We start from the raw sequence: 18,940 nt of genomic DNA, 5'->3' as shown, positions 1-18,940 counted from the left end.
TTCTCCCCAACGAAATCTGACTTGCAAACAGATTTTGAGTTTGGCAGAAAAGACTAATTTACCATGAAACTCATGTAGTTTAAGCTCCAGATCCGTCACTTGCTTCTCTCAGGATGAGGAAAGGAAAGAACAACACCGTCTAAGCCCAGAGACAGCCATCACTGTCCCAACCCAAGATAGGGGATGGAAGGGTGGTGGGCTGGGGGGTATATCCTAATAGCGATCTTAAGTTACTTCTGTGTTCATGTCTGGACAACCTTCACTGACAATCTGCCCCTGGTTGCACCCATCGGTCAAAATGCTCCCATGTTTGACCTCAGGGAGAAATAGCAATAAGATGTTGCACTACAACGTGCTCGGAGCCAGAGTTCAAGGTTTCATGGCCATATCATGAACCCAGGACAGGCACAGTGAGGGTGGTGAGGACTTGGTGGAGCTGGATCAGTGGCTATTAGGCTGCAATGAGAGTCCATTGGATCCAGATCAAAGAGCTAGAATTCTCCGAGGGCTTGCCCCAGGCATGTAGCACCACCTGAACCAGAAACTATGAAGAAAGTTACAGATGTGGCTTTGCCAGTGTTATCAATCTGGAAAGGATTTTTCCCAAATAATCAGTAACTTATTTTTTTATTGAGATATAATTGAGATGTGACATTGTGTACATTTAAGGTATACAACCTGTTGATTTGATAAATTTATATATTACAATATAATTACCACTGTAGCATTAGCTAACACCTCTATCAAGTCACATAATTGTTATTTCTTTTTTGTGGAGAATGATTACAATCTAGTCTCTTAGCAACTTTGAAGATTATAATACAGTATTGTTGACTATAACCACTATGCTGTGTATTAGCTCTCAGGACTATAACTTTAAATTTTTGATCAACCATGCTAGAGAAAAGACTGAATTATCTTTCTGTTCTCCCTATAGAAATAAGATATTACAGAATCACTGTCATAATAAAAGGTGACCAAAGAATAATCAGCCACAAAATATAGGAAAAGGGTATTATAAAGATATTTTAAATAATGGTAATGAAATGTTATTTTTCTAGGATTCATGATGTTTGATATATTTATAAGCTTTGGGAAACATGTGATTTTTTTGTAATTTCTTTTTTCATTCCAAGTACATATTCACTTACCTACCTAATTTTTTATCTGTAGTTTTGTATTGTTCCATTGCATTATCTTTCTTTTTTTTTTAATTTTTTTAACATTTTATTTTATTTTTTGAGAGACAGAGAGAGACAGAGCACAAGCAGGGGAGGGGCAGACAGAGAGAGGAAGACACAGAATCAGAAGCAGGCTCCAAGCTCTGAGCTGTCAGCACAGAGCCAACACAGGGCTCGAACTCACGAATCGCGAGATCATGACCTGAGCCAAAGTTGGAAGCTCTGACTGAGCCACCCAGGCGCCCCCATTGCATTATTTTCTAAAATAAGGTCCCAAGATTATACAGGTTTCACGCTCCACAAAACTTGTTGTAGCCTTTTATAATAAATCAGTAACACAATAAGTAAACTGTTTTCCCTGAATTTTGAGAACTGCTCTAGCAAATTGCTCAAACCCAAGGAGGGGATCATGGGAACGTCCAATTTATAACTGGTTGGTCAGAAGTACCCTTAACAACATGGACTTGCCATTGGTATCTCATGTGAGTAGAGGGGTGCGGTCTTGTCAGACTGAGCCCTTATCTGTGGGATCTGATGATATTTCCAGGTAAATAGTGTGAGAATTTAGTTAAATTGTAGGGCACCCAGCTGGTGTTACAGAATTGCTTGATGTGTGGAAACACACACACACTCACACCTGGTCTCAGAAGTGAGGCAGTGTTATTGTACAGTCAGGAGAGTAAACGACACACAGGAGGAGTGTATTTTTCCCTTATACTAACCAAAGGGATTTATAGATTCCATGCAATCCCTATCAAAATTCCAAAGGCATAATAGAAAAAACAATCCTAAAATTTGTATGGACCACAAAAGACCCCAAATAGCCAAAGTAACTTGAGAAAGATAAACAAAGCTGGAGGCACCACATTTCCTGATTTCAAACTACATTTAAAAGCTACAATAATCCAGGGTGCCTGGGTGGCTCAGTTGGTTAAGTGTCTGACTGTTGATTTCAGCTCAGGTCTTGATCTCACAGTCCATGAGATCAAGCCCCATGTCGGGCTCTGTGCACTGACAGCACGGAACCTGCTTGGAATTCTATCTCTGCTTCTCCACTGCTTGCTCACTCTCTCTCTCTCTCTCTCTCTCTCTCAAAACAAATAAATTAACTTTTTTTAAAAAGCTACAGTAATCAGGGGTTCCTGAGTGGCTCAGTCAGTTAAGTGTCCAACTTTGTCTCAGGTCATGATCTCGCGGCTCCTGGGTTCGAGCCCCGGGTCGGCTCTGTGCTGAGAGTTCAGAGCCTGTAGCCTGCTTCGGATTCTGTGTCTCCCGGTCTCTCTGCCCCTCCCCTGCTCACACTCTGTCTTTCTCTCTCTCTCCCAAAAATAAATAAACATTAAAAAAAAATTTTAAGCTACAGTAATCAAAACATTATTGTATTTGCATAAAAACAGACCCACAGGGTGCCTGGCTCAGTCAGTTAAGCGTTTGACTTAAGCTCAGGTCATGATCTCCCAGTTCATGAGTTCAAGCCCTACATCAGGCTCTCTGCTATCAGTGCAGAACCCACTTCGGATCCTCTGTCTCCCTCTCTCTCTGCTCCTCCCCTGCTTGCTCTCTATCTCTCTCAAAAATAAAATAAACATTTAAAAAGAAACAGACCCATAGACCAATGAAACAGAACCAAAAGCCCAAAAATAAACCCATGCATATATGGTTAGCCAGTATTTCACGAGGGAACCAAGAATACACAATGGGAAAAGGATAGTCACTTTAATAAATGATGCTGGAAAAACTACATATTCACATACAAAACAATGAAATTGGACCCCTATCTTACACCACTCATGAAACTTAATTTGAAATGGATAAAGAAGAGTATAAATGTGAAAGTCAAAATTTCAAAAGTCTTACAAGAAAACAAAACTAAGAAAAAATAAATTTGTCCCATATTCCTAGGTAAAGTGAGTTCAAATTTTGATTCCACTTACATAATCGATGGGTGACCTTACACATATAACTTAACCTCGGCCTCAATTTCTTCATCTATGATGGTAATAATTGCATGAAACTCACAGGGTGCCTGTGATTTTTTTGAAATTTAATGATTTTGTGTAGATAGATAGATAGATAGATAGAGCCTAGCATATAGGAAGTACCATAGAGGTTAGTTACTATCATTACTATTATTGTTTTTATTACATTCTTCCTGTTTCACCAGGATCAGTCTCTTCCTTATTGTGGAAGGCTGAAGAGAAGAAAGGAAGTAAGCTTTTTTTAATTTTTGCCCTAATTATTCTATTCTCCATGATTAAACTTATGTTAGCAGCTCTGAAGCTTTAGTTTCTATAGTTTCTAGACGAACATGGGACTCACTATCAGGGGTCTAATCAGCTTGGGACCTTCAGCTTCATGGCTGAGTACCCAAGCATTCACTGTTCAACTCAACACCTAGTAATGCCCAGTCCTGGCCCTTGGGGTAAGCGGGCTCAGCCCTCTCAAGTATCAAGGCCAAAATATAACATCAGTTGACGCTAAGACTCTCCTACTTGCTGCCTGCTGCATCATGAAGCCTGCTGAGTTGGGATTTCTTCTAGGTCTCTTCATCTTCTTCTTGCTGACTACCCCATTAATGGGTGGTGTTGCTAGACTTGCTGAAATGATATGTGGAGACCTCAAAGGTATGAACCTGAAGCAGAAAATAAATCCAAAGACCAACTATGAATGAGGGAGAAAGTGGTAAAAAAGAAAATGTGATATACAGCTGGTCCATGAAGGTTCTCCTTTTGTGTTATTACCCATAGATTCTTAATCCTTTGACTCTGGGAATTGCTTAATCTAGGGGTCTTGTGGATGTCTGGTGAGAAAAAAAAAAAACAACTATGATGCAAATAACACCCTTCCAGATAGGGCCGTCTTTTGAAGGGTGTCCAAAGGACCAAAAGTATTTTGAATTAGGGGTTTTACGACAAATTTCAAAGATCTCAGACCATTCAAGAGTACATATTGAGAAGAGAATAAAGGGGGTTGGATACTGAGAAAACAGGCATTTTCAATATCTTGGCTCCCAGTGCATAGAGAACACTTGAACACATGGCCCCTGTTTTAATAAGCTCACAATGTAGATGTGAAAGATAATGAAGCTTTCTTCCACAGATCATGAGTACAGGCTTGGTGCTTCTGGAGCATGGGAAGGTGGCAGAGTCTATCCTGCAAGTCAGACACCCCAAACTCTGGCCCAGCCACTTAGCAAATGTGGGCTCTTGGTCAAGTCACTCACTTACCACCCATCTCCAAACGAACATGAGGAATTTCTAAGGGCCCTGGAAGGCAAGATCTCCTGCTGAGTCCTAACTAATTCCCCCTAACTCAATGGGAACCTCTCATGCAGATCCCTGCAAAATGGATATGAATCCTGGCAGCTGTTTTGAAATTCACTTTAGATTTTTCTACAACCAAACCTCCAAAAGATGTGAAAGTTTTATCTTCACTGGCTGTAATGGCAACCTTAACAACTACAAGCTTAAATTAGAATGTGACATAGCCTGTGTTGAAGAATACAGAATAAAGTAAGGAGTCCCATCTTGCCCTTGGTCCTTGGGGGAGAGGAAAAGGAGAGGCTCTGAGATCCTAGGATCCCTGGTTGGGATGGGAAGAGGGAGGACTGTCCTAACCAAAAAGTTTAATAGTTGGGTTGGATCTCAGGATCATTTGTCATTTTTCAGTTAGGAAATCAAAAGTCCAGAGGAAAAATAGTAGTCACCAGTTATCAGATAATTACCGTGTGCCAGGTGCTGCCCTAAGCAATTTACATGTATTGATACAATTTAAAATTAAAATCACCCTAAGGTAGATTTGTATTATTAAAGTGGCAGATTAAGAAACCAACTCCAGTAGAGGTAACTAACTGGCCCAAGTTCACATTAAATGACATACCAAGGTTTCTAACCAGATTTGATGGTCGCCTACAGCTTGACCATTTTACATGCACAGGTTCACCCAAACCCAATCCTTGTGATCCTAGACCTGTGATCTCTCCATAGCAATATCCTGTTTTATACAACTAAGCTCTCAGCCCAAATTTGACCATTCCCCAGTCATTGGAACTAGAAGAAGGTCTATGGAGGCTCACAAGGCTATGGTATGGCTGATTTCTAGGAGAGTGAGTTGGAAAGTAACCTTGGGTGTGACTCAAAAACGGAAATCTTGTTTTATTTATTTAATATTCCTAGTGAATTTTTGCAATGCCTGGCACACAGTAGACAATGACTAAGTTTTAAGGGAATGAAAGAGTAAGAGATCAATCAATGGAACAGGGGGGACATTGAAAGATATGGCATCCTCAGGACTTCCCCTGGGATAAAAATGACTTAAATTAATCGAGGGAGACTTTTCAAAACCTATAACGCAGATTTTTGTTGTGTTTGTTTGTTTGTTTGTTTGTTTTTTCTTAGACAGGGAAACCAAGTAAAAAAAGTCAAGAGTTGATACATCATTCTGAAACATAGCTGTAAGAAAATTCAAACCAATTTTAAGATCTTTGTAATATTTCCATAATCCTGGAAACTTCCATCTGTTTGCTATTTTCCTGACTTTAGTTTTATCTTTCTTGAGAAATAACTGTATGACCATTAAAATGAAAGCAACTTTGTGTCAGTTTTCCCTGCTCTCTGAAATGTCTCTCTCCCACCTTATCCAGAGCTGGTTCCATCCTTAGCTGCCCTCTCCCCATTGAACCATTTCTTATACATGCACACAATGTTTCAGGTGTGACAAACCAGATCTGTAGAGGTTTATATCACCTCCCTTCTCAGGTTGAACTAGTTAGTAGAAGCAAAGTACCTAACTTGTGCTCCTTTTTGCCCATGAAACCAAAATGAGCAGAATGAGCCCTGAGCCTCACATGACAAATGTTTCTTTGTGACACTTCCTGATTCATGTACACCAAGTCAGGAGCCCCAGTTAGCTTAAGTAGCCTCCTGACTTGATCCCTATTAATAAGTAGTTATTTAGACACTGTTTAGTATCTCAGTCATTGAAATTTGACTTGGCTGTTCTTAGTCATTCTGGCAAAATAACTCAATTTCAATCAATGACTGTGTTTTACTACCAAGAAAATAATCACCCAGACACTAGCTGCCAAGTGTCTGAATATAATGCTACAATGTTCGACATGGCCATGATCTTCCCAGCTGTAGGACACTCAGCTTGACCATCTTATCTCTGAATTTATCCAAACATCCCTGTCCTGCATACCTTCCCTGTCCCTCTTATTGACCAAGTCCAATCCCTTACCTGAGAATGCATCCTGGACTATTAGTAGCAAGGGCCAACATCAGAGACATCATAAACCAGTGAGATCCTGTAACCAGACATGCAAGCCTGGTCTTTTCTCAGTCTTAAAAATAATAAAATTAATCCCCCAAATTGAGACCATTTTCTGCAAGAGCTCTGATTACTTTAAAATTAGGCCTTCATCCAAAGAGAGTTTACTCTGAACAGGTGAAGCCCAAATTCTGGCATGTTTCAATTTTGGTGAAGACCTGGGAATTACAAATTATTCTTAAGCCAAATAAGCTGTTGGAGACATGCTGTGCACTCTGAAATAATAGGAACTAGGCTAACCTGACTGGTTCACATAAGTGGAAGTTCTGAGATTTTCCTTTTGCAAGTCACGAAGCTGGGTGTCCCAGAAATAGACAGTCTTTCAGACAAAATAACATATTCCCCCAGCCTGTTTGCTTCTTCTGCTAACCAAATCCTGGAAATGCTGGACAAGTACAAAGAAGGCATATGGATATGAATAACTAAAGTCAAGACTAAGAATTTTTTAAGTTTATTTATTTGTTTTGAGAGAGAGACAGAGAGATAGACCAAGAGAGAGAGAATCCCAAGCAAACCCCACATTGTCAGTGTGGAGCCTGGCATGGGGCCCAGATCTACAAACTGCATGTTCATGACCTGAGCCTAAATCAAGAGTTGGTTGCTTAAGTAACTGAGCCACCCAGGTGCCCCAAGACTAAGAATTTTTTGAGGAAAGAGGGCAGTGTTATCTTGGTGAGAAAAGAAATAGATGCCCAAGACAGATTGCTGGGCACCAATAGTAAAAGAAGGAGTTGGATGGAAGCTTTTGAGTTATATTATTCTCCCCACCACAAAAATCTGGATCTATCACCATCCACATCCACAAGATACTACAAGTGCAACTGATATAACAAAGTGGCGGTTCCAGAGCACAGCTATAGTAAGAAGTATATAAAAACAGGTGCAATTGGACTAGGCAGACACAGAGTTTATTGTTTATCCTTCTTCCTATACACACTGAGGGATAATGGCTAAACCAAAGAGAAAAAAAAATTGCCATAGAAAACACATCTAGGGCAGAAACGTAGAAATGCTCCCTAAGCAGGGAGGGAGACAGAGGGAAAGTGTTATTTAGGAAGTAGCAAATGAGGGGCGCCTGGGTGGCGCAGTCGGTTAAGCGTCCGACTTCAGCCAGGTCACGATCTCGCGGTCCGTGAGTTCGAGCCCCGCATCGGGCTCTGGGCTGATGGCTCGGAGCCTGGAGCCTGTTTCCGATTCTGTGTCTCCCTCTCTCTCTGCCCCTCCCCCGTTCATGCTCTGTCTCTCTCTGTCCCAAAAATAAATAAAAAACATTGAAAAAAAATTAAAAAAAAAAAAAAAGAAGTAGCAAATGAGTGTAAGACCAGATTGTATTATTGTGGAGTTTTGACTGGAATTCTCCACCACCTACTTTGAATCAACCAAGAGAAGTGCAAGTTACCCCACCAACCACCCATCCACCACATACATATGAAAATTGTAACAGGAAGCCTCACTAAAATGGAGTTGGGAGGTGTCAGCAGGGGGAGCTCTACCTCTCCTAGTCAATTGTAGACCAAGCAGGAAGAGACAGACTTGACCTTGCATGTGGATACTACTCTACTCTTCCTGCCTCAGGAAGAAATACTTCCCTCATCCCTTTGGGCAAGAGCTCAGCCAATGAGAAGCCACCATACTTTGAACTCCCACTATACTCCAATGCACTTTTAGTTTATAACAGCCCTCCGAACCTACTCCTTTTCTCATTAAAAAAGTGTACCTCTCCTTTGTTCCCCAAACTTGCCTACAGTTTGGCCACAGCTTGTTTGTCCAGATTACAATTCTCTTTTGTTCCCCCAATAAACCCATATTTTGCTGGTAAAATAATTGGTAGTTTTTAGTTTTAAGGTTAACACACACAATAAAAGCAAAACCGGCTCATATTTCCACAAATGATCACAAACAAAATTTGTCACAAATATGTAAACGAAGAGAAACAAGCTAAATAACCAATATTAAATAACCCAGAATTAATTGAAGGGATAAATGAAATAGACATAATTAATATTCTCAACTAGGTAAGAATGGATATGGGTAGGTTAAAGCAGGAACATATATTATCAAAGAAGAACCAATAAAAAATAATAGGATTTGGAAAATAGAAAAGGTGACCTAAATGACACAGTAACTCGAGATACAAATAAAGGATACAGCCAAAGTACGAATTAGTGATGGTAGAAGATTAGGTCAAGGAGCCCTCTGAAATGCCAGAAAAGAATAAAGAAATTTTAAAATATGAAAATTAAGGTAGGGCGATATGGCCGAGCAGGAAACACCAGGAATCTGTCTCCCTGCCTAGACAACAATGGCACTTACAAAATATGTCTGATGGAACTATATTCAGAACTGGAGTCTACTGAGGTTTGCAACTTCCACAGGAAGGCTTAGATGGTAATTGCAATTAATTTTAATCAATTTCAGTTCTTAGCATACTAGTAGCTACACATTCTCCACCCTCATCCTGCCTTATGGCAGGCAGCTGTGCACATGTTCCTGGAGCAACTTAAACACAGCTTACAGCAGCCAGGGTAGGCAAAAAAGGATCCCCTCTTCCAAATGTCAGGGATCCATGCTCTGATCACTGATTGCTGCCTCTGATCAGAGTGCACACAAAGAAGCACCTCCCCTCATTGTTGCAAGCCCCTCCCTCTCATGCTAAAGTGACTTCCAGGTGTTTAAAGGGCCAGTGCCTTTTTTCTCTCCCTTTATTTTCCTCTTTTTCTTTTTGGGAGCCAGACATTAAAGACTAGGATGTTCAAAACAACTGTATGTACAGGGAAAATTAGAAAGTGACCATACACACCTAGGAAAAGATATGAGAACACCTTAAGTGTACATTTAAGACTGTTCCTCAGCACAGAGACAACTAAGCAATCCAAAAAGCAAATAAAACCTCACAAAAACAAGAGCAAAATAAAACAACATACCCTGGGAAAGCAAGAGAATCTGATTTCCAGAGTTAACCACATTATTAGGTTCAAATGTCCAGTCTCCACCAAAAAGAAATCACAAAGCATACAAAGAAACACAAAAGTATGGCCCATTCAAGTCAAAATAAATAAATCAGGGGCACCTGGGTGGCTCAGTCAGTTAATCGTCCGACTCTAGATTTCAGCTCGGGTCATAACCTCACACTTCCTGAGACTGAGTCCCACGCCAAGCTCTGCACTGACTGGGACTCTCTCTCTCCCTCTCTCTCTGCCCCTCCCCATCTTGAAATAAGTAAACTTTAAGTAAATAAATAAACAAACAAACAAACAGAAACTGCCCCCCCCGAAAGATCTGATGGCAGATCTGCTAGACAAAGATTTTAAAACAACTGTCTTAAAGATGCTCAAAGAAATAACATGGAGAAAATCAAGAAAATAATGTATGAACAAAACAGAAATATTAATGAGATTTTTTAAATCTTTTTTTAAACTGTTTATTTTTGAGAGAGAGAGAGAGCACAAGCAGGGGAGGGGCAGAGAGAAAGGGAGACACAGAATCTAAAGCAGGCTCCAGACTCGAGCTGTCAGCACAGAGCACAATGCGGGGCTTGAACCCATGAACTGTGAGATCATAACCTGAGCCAAAGTTGGACGCTCAACCAACTGAGCCACCCAGGTGTCCCTATATTTTTTTAAATCTTTAAAAAAAAAAACTTAAAAGAAATGCTGAAGCTGAAAAGTACAATAACTGAAATGAAATTTTCAGTAGAGGGATTCAAAGGCAGACTGAAGAAGACAGAAGAAAAAAAGAAATAAACATGAAGATAGAACCATGGAAATTATCAAGTCTAAAGAGGAGAAAGAAAAAAGGTTGACAAAAGCGAACAAAACCTTAGAGATGTTTGGACACCATTAAACAAACCAAGATATGCATCATGGGAGAAGAAGAAGAAGAAGAAGAAGAAAAAGAAGAAGAAAGGAGAAGGCCAGAGATACTGTTTGAAGAAATAATGACTGAAAACTTCCCAAATTTGATGAAAGATAGGATTATAAATATCCAAGAAGTTCAACAAACTACAAATAAGATGAACTCAAAGAAATGCACACTGAGACACATTATAATCAAACTTTCAAAAGCTAAAGACAAAGAGAGAATCTTTAAAGCAGCAAGAGAAAAGTGACACATCACATACAAGGGATCTTCATTAAGATAACAACAGATTTCTCATCAGAAACTTTAGAAGCCAGTAGGCAGTGGGCTAATACAGTAAGAATGCCAGAAGAAAAAAACCATCAACCAAGAATCCTATATCCAGCAATAGTGTCCTTTTAAAGAGGAGGAGATAGGGGATCAACCAAGATGGCAATATAGGATTCTCCTGAACTCCCCTCCCACCTTGAACACTGAATGTACAGCTACACATGGAACAATTACTACTGAAAAAAAATCCAGAAACTAGCTGAGTGATTCCTACACACTGGGCAAATGAGAACATACTCATATTGAAACAGGTAGAAAAGCCTGAGACACTCTCATCATAATGCCACCACTAAAATAATAAATAAATAAATAAATAAATAAATAAACAAACAAACAAATCCCACCCCTAGCACAGTGCCATACAATCAGGAAGGAACTCCCAACTCCCAGCCTTTTGAGGAGCAAAGTGTTTCAAACCCAAATTTAGTGCCCCACCTAAGGAATGGGCCCCCAGAACACTAATTCTGAAAGACAGTGAGATTTGCATCAACAAGACCTACAAGATTATAGCAAACAGCAAAAGAAGCAGTTAATGGGTGCATGAGCATGGCAAGACCCTCCCCTGAAGATCAGCACCAAGTTCATGCTGTGCCAGGTCCCCAAAAACTGGAGTTTTGATACCAGCTCCCCAAAATGTGGAGCCTGCTTTGGATTTTCTGTCTCCCTCTCTCTCTCTACCCCTCCTCTGTGCATTCTATCTCAAAAATAAATAAATAAACATTAAAAAACAAAGAAAGGAATAGAGAAACTCTCCAGAAACAACAACTTCACAGGTAATACAGTGGCATTAAATTCATATCTATCGATAATCACTGAATGTAAATGGACTAAATGCTCCAATCAAAAGACATAGGGTATCAGAATGGATTAATAATTAAAAAAAGACCCATCCATATACTGCCTACAAAAGACTCATTTTAGACCTAAAGACATCCCCAGATTGAAAGTGAGGGGATAGAGAACCATCTATCATGCTAATTGACTTCAAAAGAAAGCCAGAGTAGTCATACTTATATCAGGCAAACTAGATTTTAAACCAAATACTGTAATATGAAATGAAGAAGGGTAATATATCATAACTAAGGGGTCTATCCAACAAGAAAAATGTAACAATTGTAAATATTTATGCCCCCAACTTGAAACACCCAAATAGATAAATCAATTAACCACAAACATAAAGAAATTTATTGATAAAGATAAATTAATAGTAGGGAACTTTAACATCTCACTAACAACAATGGACAGATCATCTAAGCAGAAAATAAACAAGGAAACAATGGCTTTGAATGACACACTGGACCAGATGGACTTAAGAGACATATTCAGAACATTTCATCCTAAAACAGCAGAAAACACACTCTTTTTCAATGTACATGGAACATTCTCCAGAATACAGCACAAACTGGGTCACAAATCAAGCCTCAACATGTATGAAAGGTTGAGATCAAAACATGTGTATTTTCAGACCATAACACTATGAAACTTGAAGTCAACCACAAGAAAAAAATTTTGGAAGTAAACCAAAAGAGACTTTTTTTCAATTTTTTTTTAATGTTTTATTTAAATTCTAGTTTATTAACATATAGTGTAGCATTGGTTTTGGAAGTATAATTTAGTGATTCATCACTTACATATAACACCCCGTGCTCAACACAACAAGTGCCCTCCTTAGTACCCATCAACCATTCAACCCATCACCTGCCCACCTCCCCTCCATCAACCCTCAGTTTGTTCTCTTATGGTTTGCTTCCCTCTCTTTTTTTTTTCTCTATGTTCATCTGATTTGTTGTTTAAATTCCACGTATGAGTGAAATCATATGGTATTTGCCTTTCCTGACTGACTTATTTCTCTTAGCATAATACACTCTAGCTCCATCCATGTCATTGCAAATGGCAAGATTTCATTCTTTTTGATAGCTGAGTAATATTCCATTGTATATATACACCATATCTTCTTTATCAAGAGACTCTTAATCACTAAATTCTACTCTTGAAACCAATATTACACTATTATATTAACTAACTAGAATTTAAGTAAAAATTTGAAAAAAATAAATAAAATACTCCATTATACACATATATAATGGACTATCATTCAGCCATGAAAAAGAAGGAAATCTCCCCACTTGCAATAACATGGATAGACTTTGAGGGCATTATGCTAAGTGAAATAAATCAGACAGACAGAGGAAAACAAATGCTATATAATATCACCTATACATAGAATCTTAAAAAGCCAAACTCTTAAATACAAAGAGTATAATGGTGGTTTCCAGGGCTAGGGGCTGGGGAAATTAGGGAGATTTTTATTTAATGATAAAAACACTCAAATAATAGATAAGTAAGTCCTGGAGATCTAATGCACAGCGTAGTGATTATAGTCAACAATAACCATTATTGCAATATGTGAACGTATCAGATCATCATGTTGTATGCCTTAAACTCATACAGTGTTAAATGTCAATTATATCTCAATGAAAGAAAGAAAGAAAGAAAGAAAGAAAGAAAGAAAGAAAGAAAGAAAGAAAATAGTGCCAAGAGCTCCTAAAGGAAAGGATTTGATAGGGCCAGGATCATGGAACGCTGCATAAAATCTAGTTGTTAAGAGTTATGGTCATGACATCCACACCCCCACATCTGAATACGGGCCAAAAGATGACAGATGAGGGAATCACCGTCACAAGTGCAATGAGCAATTTAATTTTTGCATGATCTCTGAAGATCCCCCTCACAAAATATTTAATAACAAAGGCAAAAGAACAGTTTTACAATAAAGAAACGGGGCAGACACCATCTTAGTCAAGTGACTACAATCACCACTGCCAATAATGGGACAGATAGACATTGTGAACCACTCAATACGATGCAATGGCAAAAACACAGTATCTGGAATATTCTGGTCAAAATTCATGACCTACACTTAATCATGAGGAAACATTGGTATAATTCAAATTGAGGGACATTATACGAAACTTCACAAAAGTCAAGAAATGCCAAGAAACTGTTTCAGACTGGAGAAGACCAGAGTGGCATGACAATTAGATGTAACACATGCTCCTAGAGTGATCCTTTCTATTAAAAAGGAGGATACTGGAACAATTGGCAGAATTTGAGTAGGATATCTAAACAAAGAGTGTAAGACACTTCTCCATACTATTCTTACGATGCTGTATGAACCTATTTTATTTTGTTGTTGTTGCTGCTGTTTATTTTTGAGAGAGAGAGACAGACAGACAGACAGACAGAAAGTGCACATGGGAGGATCAGAGAAAGAGAGACACAGAATCCGAAGCAGGCTCCAGACTCTGAGCCGTCAGCACAAAGCCCAATACGGGGCTCAAACCCATGAACCATGAGATCATGATCTGAGCCGAAAGAGGCTCAACCGACTGAGCCACTCAGGCGCCCTGAGTATGAACCTATTTTCAAATATTTTCTTTTTTTTTAATCACTCTGATTTCTGGGGCACCTGGATGGCTCAGTCAGTGAAGCATCTGACTTCGGCTCAGGTCATGATCTTACAGTTCTTGAGTTTGAGCCCCATATCAGACTCTCTGCTGTCATCTCAGAACCCATTTGGGATCCTCTGTTCCCCCCTCTCTCTCTGCCCCTCCCCTACTCTCTCTCTCTCTCTCTCTCTCTCTCTCTCCCTCTCAAAAACAAATAAAAATTTTTAAAAAAATACTCACTCTGATTTCTATAGAGAGTAAACTAAATCAGACCACAGGTAGAGTGAGGGAGACCAGTTGAGAGCTCTGGTAGACACCCAAGTGCAGAATGACCATAGCATGGGCTGGAGAGGGGTGGTAGAAAAGAGAGAAGTGAACACGTAGGGACATCTTTTGAGATAAAATTAAAAGGATTTGTAAATAGGATGATGGCGATATGCATTAGGAGGTATGGATGCCTCCCAGGTGAGCTTGGTTAAGTAGGTGGATGTATCATTCACTAATACATATAAGAATGAGAAGGAAAGACCTGGCTTGTCCAAAACATGTGAGTGGGTATGTTCAATAGATAGTTCAACATGTGGGCATGGCACTCAGATGAGAGGTTGTATTACCTTCCAATCCAAGTGGCTTTAGAATAACCAACATATCTATTTTTGGATACAAGTATATATGTAAAATAAAATATCCATATACATGGATACATGTATGTATGCATATATTTAGAGTTTTTGTCTTTTTGATCTCTCAGTTTCTCATAAAGTTATATTAAAAATCTTACATTATGGGGCACCTGGGTGGCTCAGTAGGCCTGCTTCAGATTCTGTGTCTCCCTCTCTCTCTCTCTCTCTCTGCCCCTCCCCTGCTCATGCTCTGTCTCTCTCTGTCTCTCAAAAATAAATGTTAAAAAAAAAAACCTTTAAAACATCTTACATTATGATTCGGATTGCCAATTGGTCCAATTCTGTCAATATTCTGTTTGTTTCTCTGTAATCAAATCTAAACTCTTACTGCTCTCAACGGGATAGGCTCAAATGTCAACAGGCAAGATACCAGGGGCAGGGGAGCAGGAAAATGACTTTATTCAGAAAATCAGCAAACCAAGGAGATGGTGGACAACTGTCCTAAAGACTCATTTCCCCTCAGCATGAAATTTGAGCTTCTTTTATGTTAGCAGAAGGGGGAAGTGGGAAGGGCTTGGAGTCAAAAGGTGACAGACATCTATAACACAAGAGGAAGATCATGTAAATTATTTGTCCTTGGTCAGTTGACCTCTGCATACAGGAATCTGATCTTGTCGTTCTAGCAAATAAACATAGTATAGTCATTTCTGTATGTCCTTCTTTATCTCCTTGGGTGAGGTAGGTTTTGGAAAAAGAGCAGTTTTTACCACTCAGCTGTAACAAGCTTATGTGCAGAGCTAAGCAAAGGTTTCCTAGCTATACAGTTTCACAGCAGCAAGAGAAATAAAAGCAATATGGAGTCAGACGTGCTAAGTGACTCCCTGTTACATACCTTAGACCTCTGTGGTTGGGAACATATACATTCGCAAGCTAGAGTGTATTATGCTAAGCAAAATAAGTCAGAGAAAGACGAGTACCATATGATTTCACTCATATGTGGAATTTAAGAAGCAAAATTAACAAAAGAGGGGGGGAAAAAGAGACAAACCAAAAAACAGAAGGTTAACCTCTTAACTATAGAGAACAGAGGGTTACAGAGGGGAGGCAGGTGGAAGGATGAGTAAAATAGATGATGGGGATTAAGAGCACACTTATTGTCCAACTCTTGGTTTCAGCTCAGGTCATGATCTCACAGTTTGTGAGATTGAGCCCCACGCTGTCAGCACAGAACCTATTAAGGTTCTCTCTCTCCGTCTCCCTGTGCCTTTCCTCCACTTGCGCTCTTTCTCACACTCTCTCAAAACAAGTAAACTTAAAAAAAAAAATAGTACACTTACCATTATGAGGACTCAGTTACTATATTGTACCCCTGAAACTAACATAACATTGTATGTTAACTACACTAGAATTAAAATAATAATAATTTTTTTAACTTAGTAAAAAGTGTTGGCAAGAATATAAAGAAATTGGAGCCTTCATGCGTTGCTGGTATGAGTGGGAAATGGAGAGGCTGTTTTGCAGAGCAGCTTGGCAGTTCTTCAAAACGTTAAGCACACAGTTGCATGGGGCGCCTGGCTGGCTCAGTCAGTTGAGCGTCTGACTCTTGATGTTGGCTCAGGTCATGATCCCAGAGTCATGGGATCAAGCACTGCATCGGGCTCCACATGTGGAACCTGCTTAAGATCCTCTCTCTCTCTCTCTCCTTCTCTCTCTCTCTCTCCCTCTGCCCCTCTCCTCAGCTAGTGCGCTGTCTTTCTCTTTAAAATTTAAAAAAAGAGGGGGGTGGGGGACCAAGATGGCAGAACAGCATGGAAGCTTTTTTTGCATCTCTTGTCCAAGAGATACAGCCAGATCAACACTAAACCATCTTGCACACCTAGAAAACTGATTTGAGGATTAATTAACACAACAATCTGCACAACCTGAACCACAGAACTCAGCAGGTACACGGCTCAGAGAGGTGAACTGGGGGAGAGAGAAGCTGCTGGGGGCAGGGAGCTGTTTTTGCTTGTGGAGAGAGGATGGAGATCGGGGGAGAATATGGGAAAGCATCCCCCCAAAAGCAGCTGGAGAGAAAGTGGAAAAGTGGAAACAGCTGCAGGGACTGAACCAAAAAGGGAGAAAGGAGAGGGTTTAAATTCCATTAAGACTATAAACGGGGAATGCAGAGTCTGAAACTCTGCAGCTCAATACCTGGCGGTGCTCTGGTGAGAAGGGTGAATCCCCAGGAGCAGAGCGAAGTCTGGGGGTCTTTGGGCCACAGGGGAGAGGCGGTTTCCCTCTCTGGAGGACATCTGGTAGAGGCTGTGTGCCCCAGTGGACCCAGGAGAACAACCACATTCACTGGTGCTGGAACAAGGTCATTGGGGGTGAAGCCTGGTGCCAAATGCGTGTTGTGATTTTCCATAATCCCTTAAGTGCTGCTGCTACATGATCGTGTGAACTCTTTCTGGGGCGGGCTGGCACCTGGCCACGGTCTCTGGGCTTCGGCAGCTGCACAATCCCACGAACAATCCTGGGTGCAGCCAGCACCCAGCCACTGCTCAGTGTGACTCTCCTGCAGAGGGGCAGAATGGGTCAAAGCCGCAGTCCCTCAGAAGTGAGGGGTTGGGAAATAACAGCCGCATCTGAGATAAAACTAAAGAGGGAGGTGTTGCCTGGGGCTTGGTCACTGACAGTGTAAAAGCGTGGAGTGGACAAAAGCCGGAGATGAAGAACAGTGCACGATTGCTGATCGGGGAGAACTGAGTCCCGATACGAGAGACTGAGTAGCTGGGTGACGCCATTTTCACTGCTACCATGCATGCGCATACACACCTACAAGCGCCACACCAACCCACCCCAGTAGCTAAGCAGTGCCATCTAGTGGACAGCAGAGCCATTACACTAAGCCCCGTCCAACTGGGCCAACCTTCCTCTTCAGGAACACAAATCTCTCCAGCTGCTTAGTTTATGGACTATATAGTGCTTCAAAGTTTGACTTCTAGGTGAAAATGAAGTAATTTCAATCGTCTCTCAGTCTGTTCACTGGTCCAACTATTCAATTATTTTCTCTTTTGCATTTCCTTTCTTTTTCTTAAATGCAGAAAGAGAAAAAATTTATTTTTATTTTCAATTTCTATTAAAAATATTTTTAATTTTTTTCTATTATTTTTTTACTTTTGTGTAAATTTTTTCAACTTCTATTTTACTTACATAATTTCATTTTATTCTATTTCAGTGTATTCGTTTTTTCAAATTTTCAAATGATTTCCTTTTTTTTTTTTTCCTTTCTCCATTTCTCTATCAAGACCCTTCCAACAACCAGACAAAAACACACTTAGGATCTGGGGCACCTGGGTGGCTCAGTGGATTGAGTGTCCGACTTCAGCTCAGGTCATGATCTCTCAGTCCATGAGTTCGAGCCCCGCATCAGGCCCTGTGCTGACAGTTCAGAGCCTTGAGCCTGGTTCTGATTCTGTGTCTCCCTCTCTCTCTGCCCCTCCCCTGCTCACGCTCTGCCTCTATCACTCTCAAAAATGAATAAATGTTAAAAAAAATTTTTTTTAAACACACCTAGGATCTGACATCATTTATTTGATTTGTGTGTGTGTGTGTGTTGTTTTTAATTTTTTATTTCAATCTTCCTTTTTTAATTTAATTATTTTAATTTTTTACATCATTAATTCCTTGTCTCCCTTCAAAATGATGAAATGAAGGAATTCACCCCAAAAGAAAGAGCACAAAAAACGACAGCCAGGGACTTAACCAACACAAATACAAGCAAGATGTCTGAACCAGAATTTAGAATCACGATAATAAGAATACTAGCTGCAGTCGAAAATAGATTAGAATCCCTCTCTGCGGAGATAAAAGAAGTAAAAGCTAGTCAGGATGAAATAAAAAATGTTGTAACTGAGGCAATCTCTAATGGATGCCACAGCAGCAAGGATGGATGAGGCAGAGCAGAGAATCAGTGACAAACTTATGGAGAATAATGAAGCAGAAAAAAAGAAGAAGATTAAAGCAGAAAAAAAGAGGGATATTAGGGCAAAAGAGCACAATTTAAGAATTAGAGAAATCAGTGACTCATTAAAAAAGGAACAACATCAGAATCACAGGGGTCCCAGAAGAGGAAGAGAAAGAAATAGGGGTAGAAGGGTTATGTGAGCAAATAATAGCAGAAAACTTT

The 18,940-nt window shown here is 40.0% G+C and overlaps 2 protein-coding genes across 3 annotated transcripts in view; one reads left to right on the top strand and one right to left on the bottom strand.

Annotated features, from left to right (window-relative positions):
- WFDC10B (WAP four-disulfide core domain 10B) overlaps positions 1–18,940 on the bottom strand; it is a 62,520-nt gene that overhangs the window by 22,711 nt on the left and 20,869 nt on the right. The window lies entirely within an intron of this gene.
- SPINT4 (serine peptidase inhibitor, Kunitz type 4) lies at positions 3,591–6,023 on the top strand. The gene is made up of 2 exons (XM_043553848.1): positions 3,591–3,805; positions 4,516–6,023. The coding sequence occupies exons 1-2, from the start codon at positions 3,691–3,693 to the stop codon at positions 4,695–4,697; spliced, it is 297 nt and encodes a 98-aa protein (XP_043409783.1). The 5' UTR covers positions 3,591–3,690; the 3' UTR covers positions 4,698–6,023.

Source organism: Prionailurus bengalensis, chromosome A3, assembly GCF_016509475.1.
Source record: "Prionailurus bengalensis isolate Pbe53 chromosome A3, Fcat_Pben_1.1_paternal_pri, whole genome shotgun sequence".
In the NCBI taxonomy this organism is placed as follows: Eukaryota; Metazoa; Chordata; class Mammalia; order Carnivora; family Felidae; genus Prionailurus; species Prionailurus bengalensis.
Note: the sequence above shows the minus strand (reverse complement) of the source record. Positions and strands in the feature narration are given on the sequence as shown.

What these genes read in the sequence shown, in the direction of transcription:
- SPINT4 (XM_043553848.1), top strand. Translation starts at nt 3,691, where the DNA reads ATGAAGCCTGCTGAGTTGGGATTTCTTCTAGGTCTCTTCATCTTCTTC. An exon ending in GATATGTGGAGACCTCAAAG is followed by an intron (nt 3,806 to 4,515) that starts GTATGAACCTGA and finishes CCTCTCATGCAG; the next exon opens with ATCCCTGCAAAATGGATATG.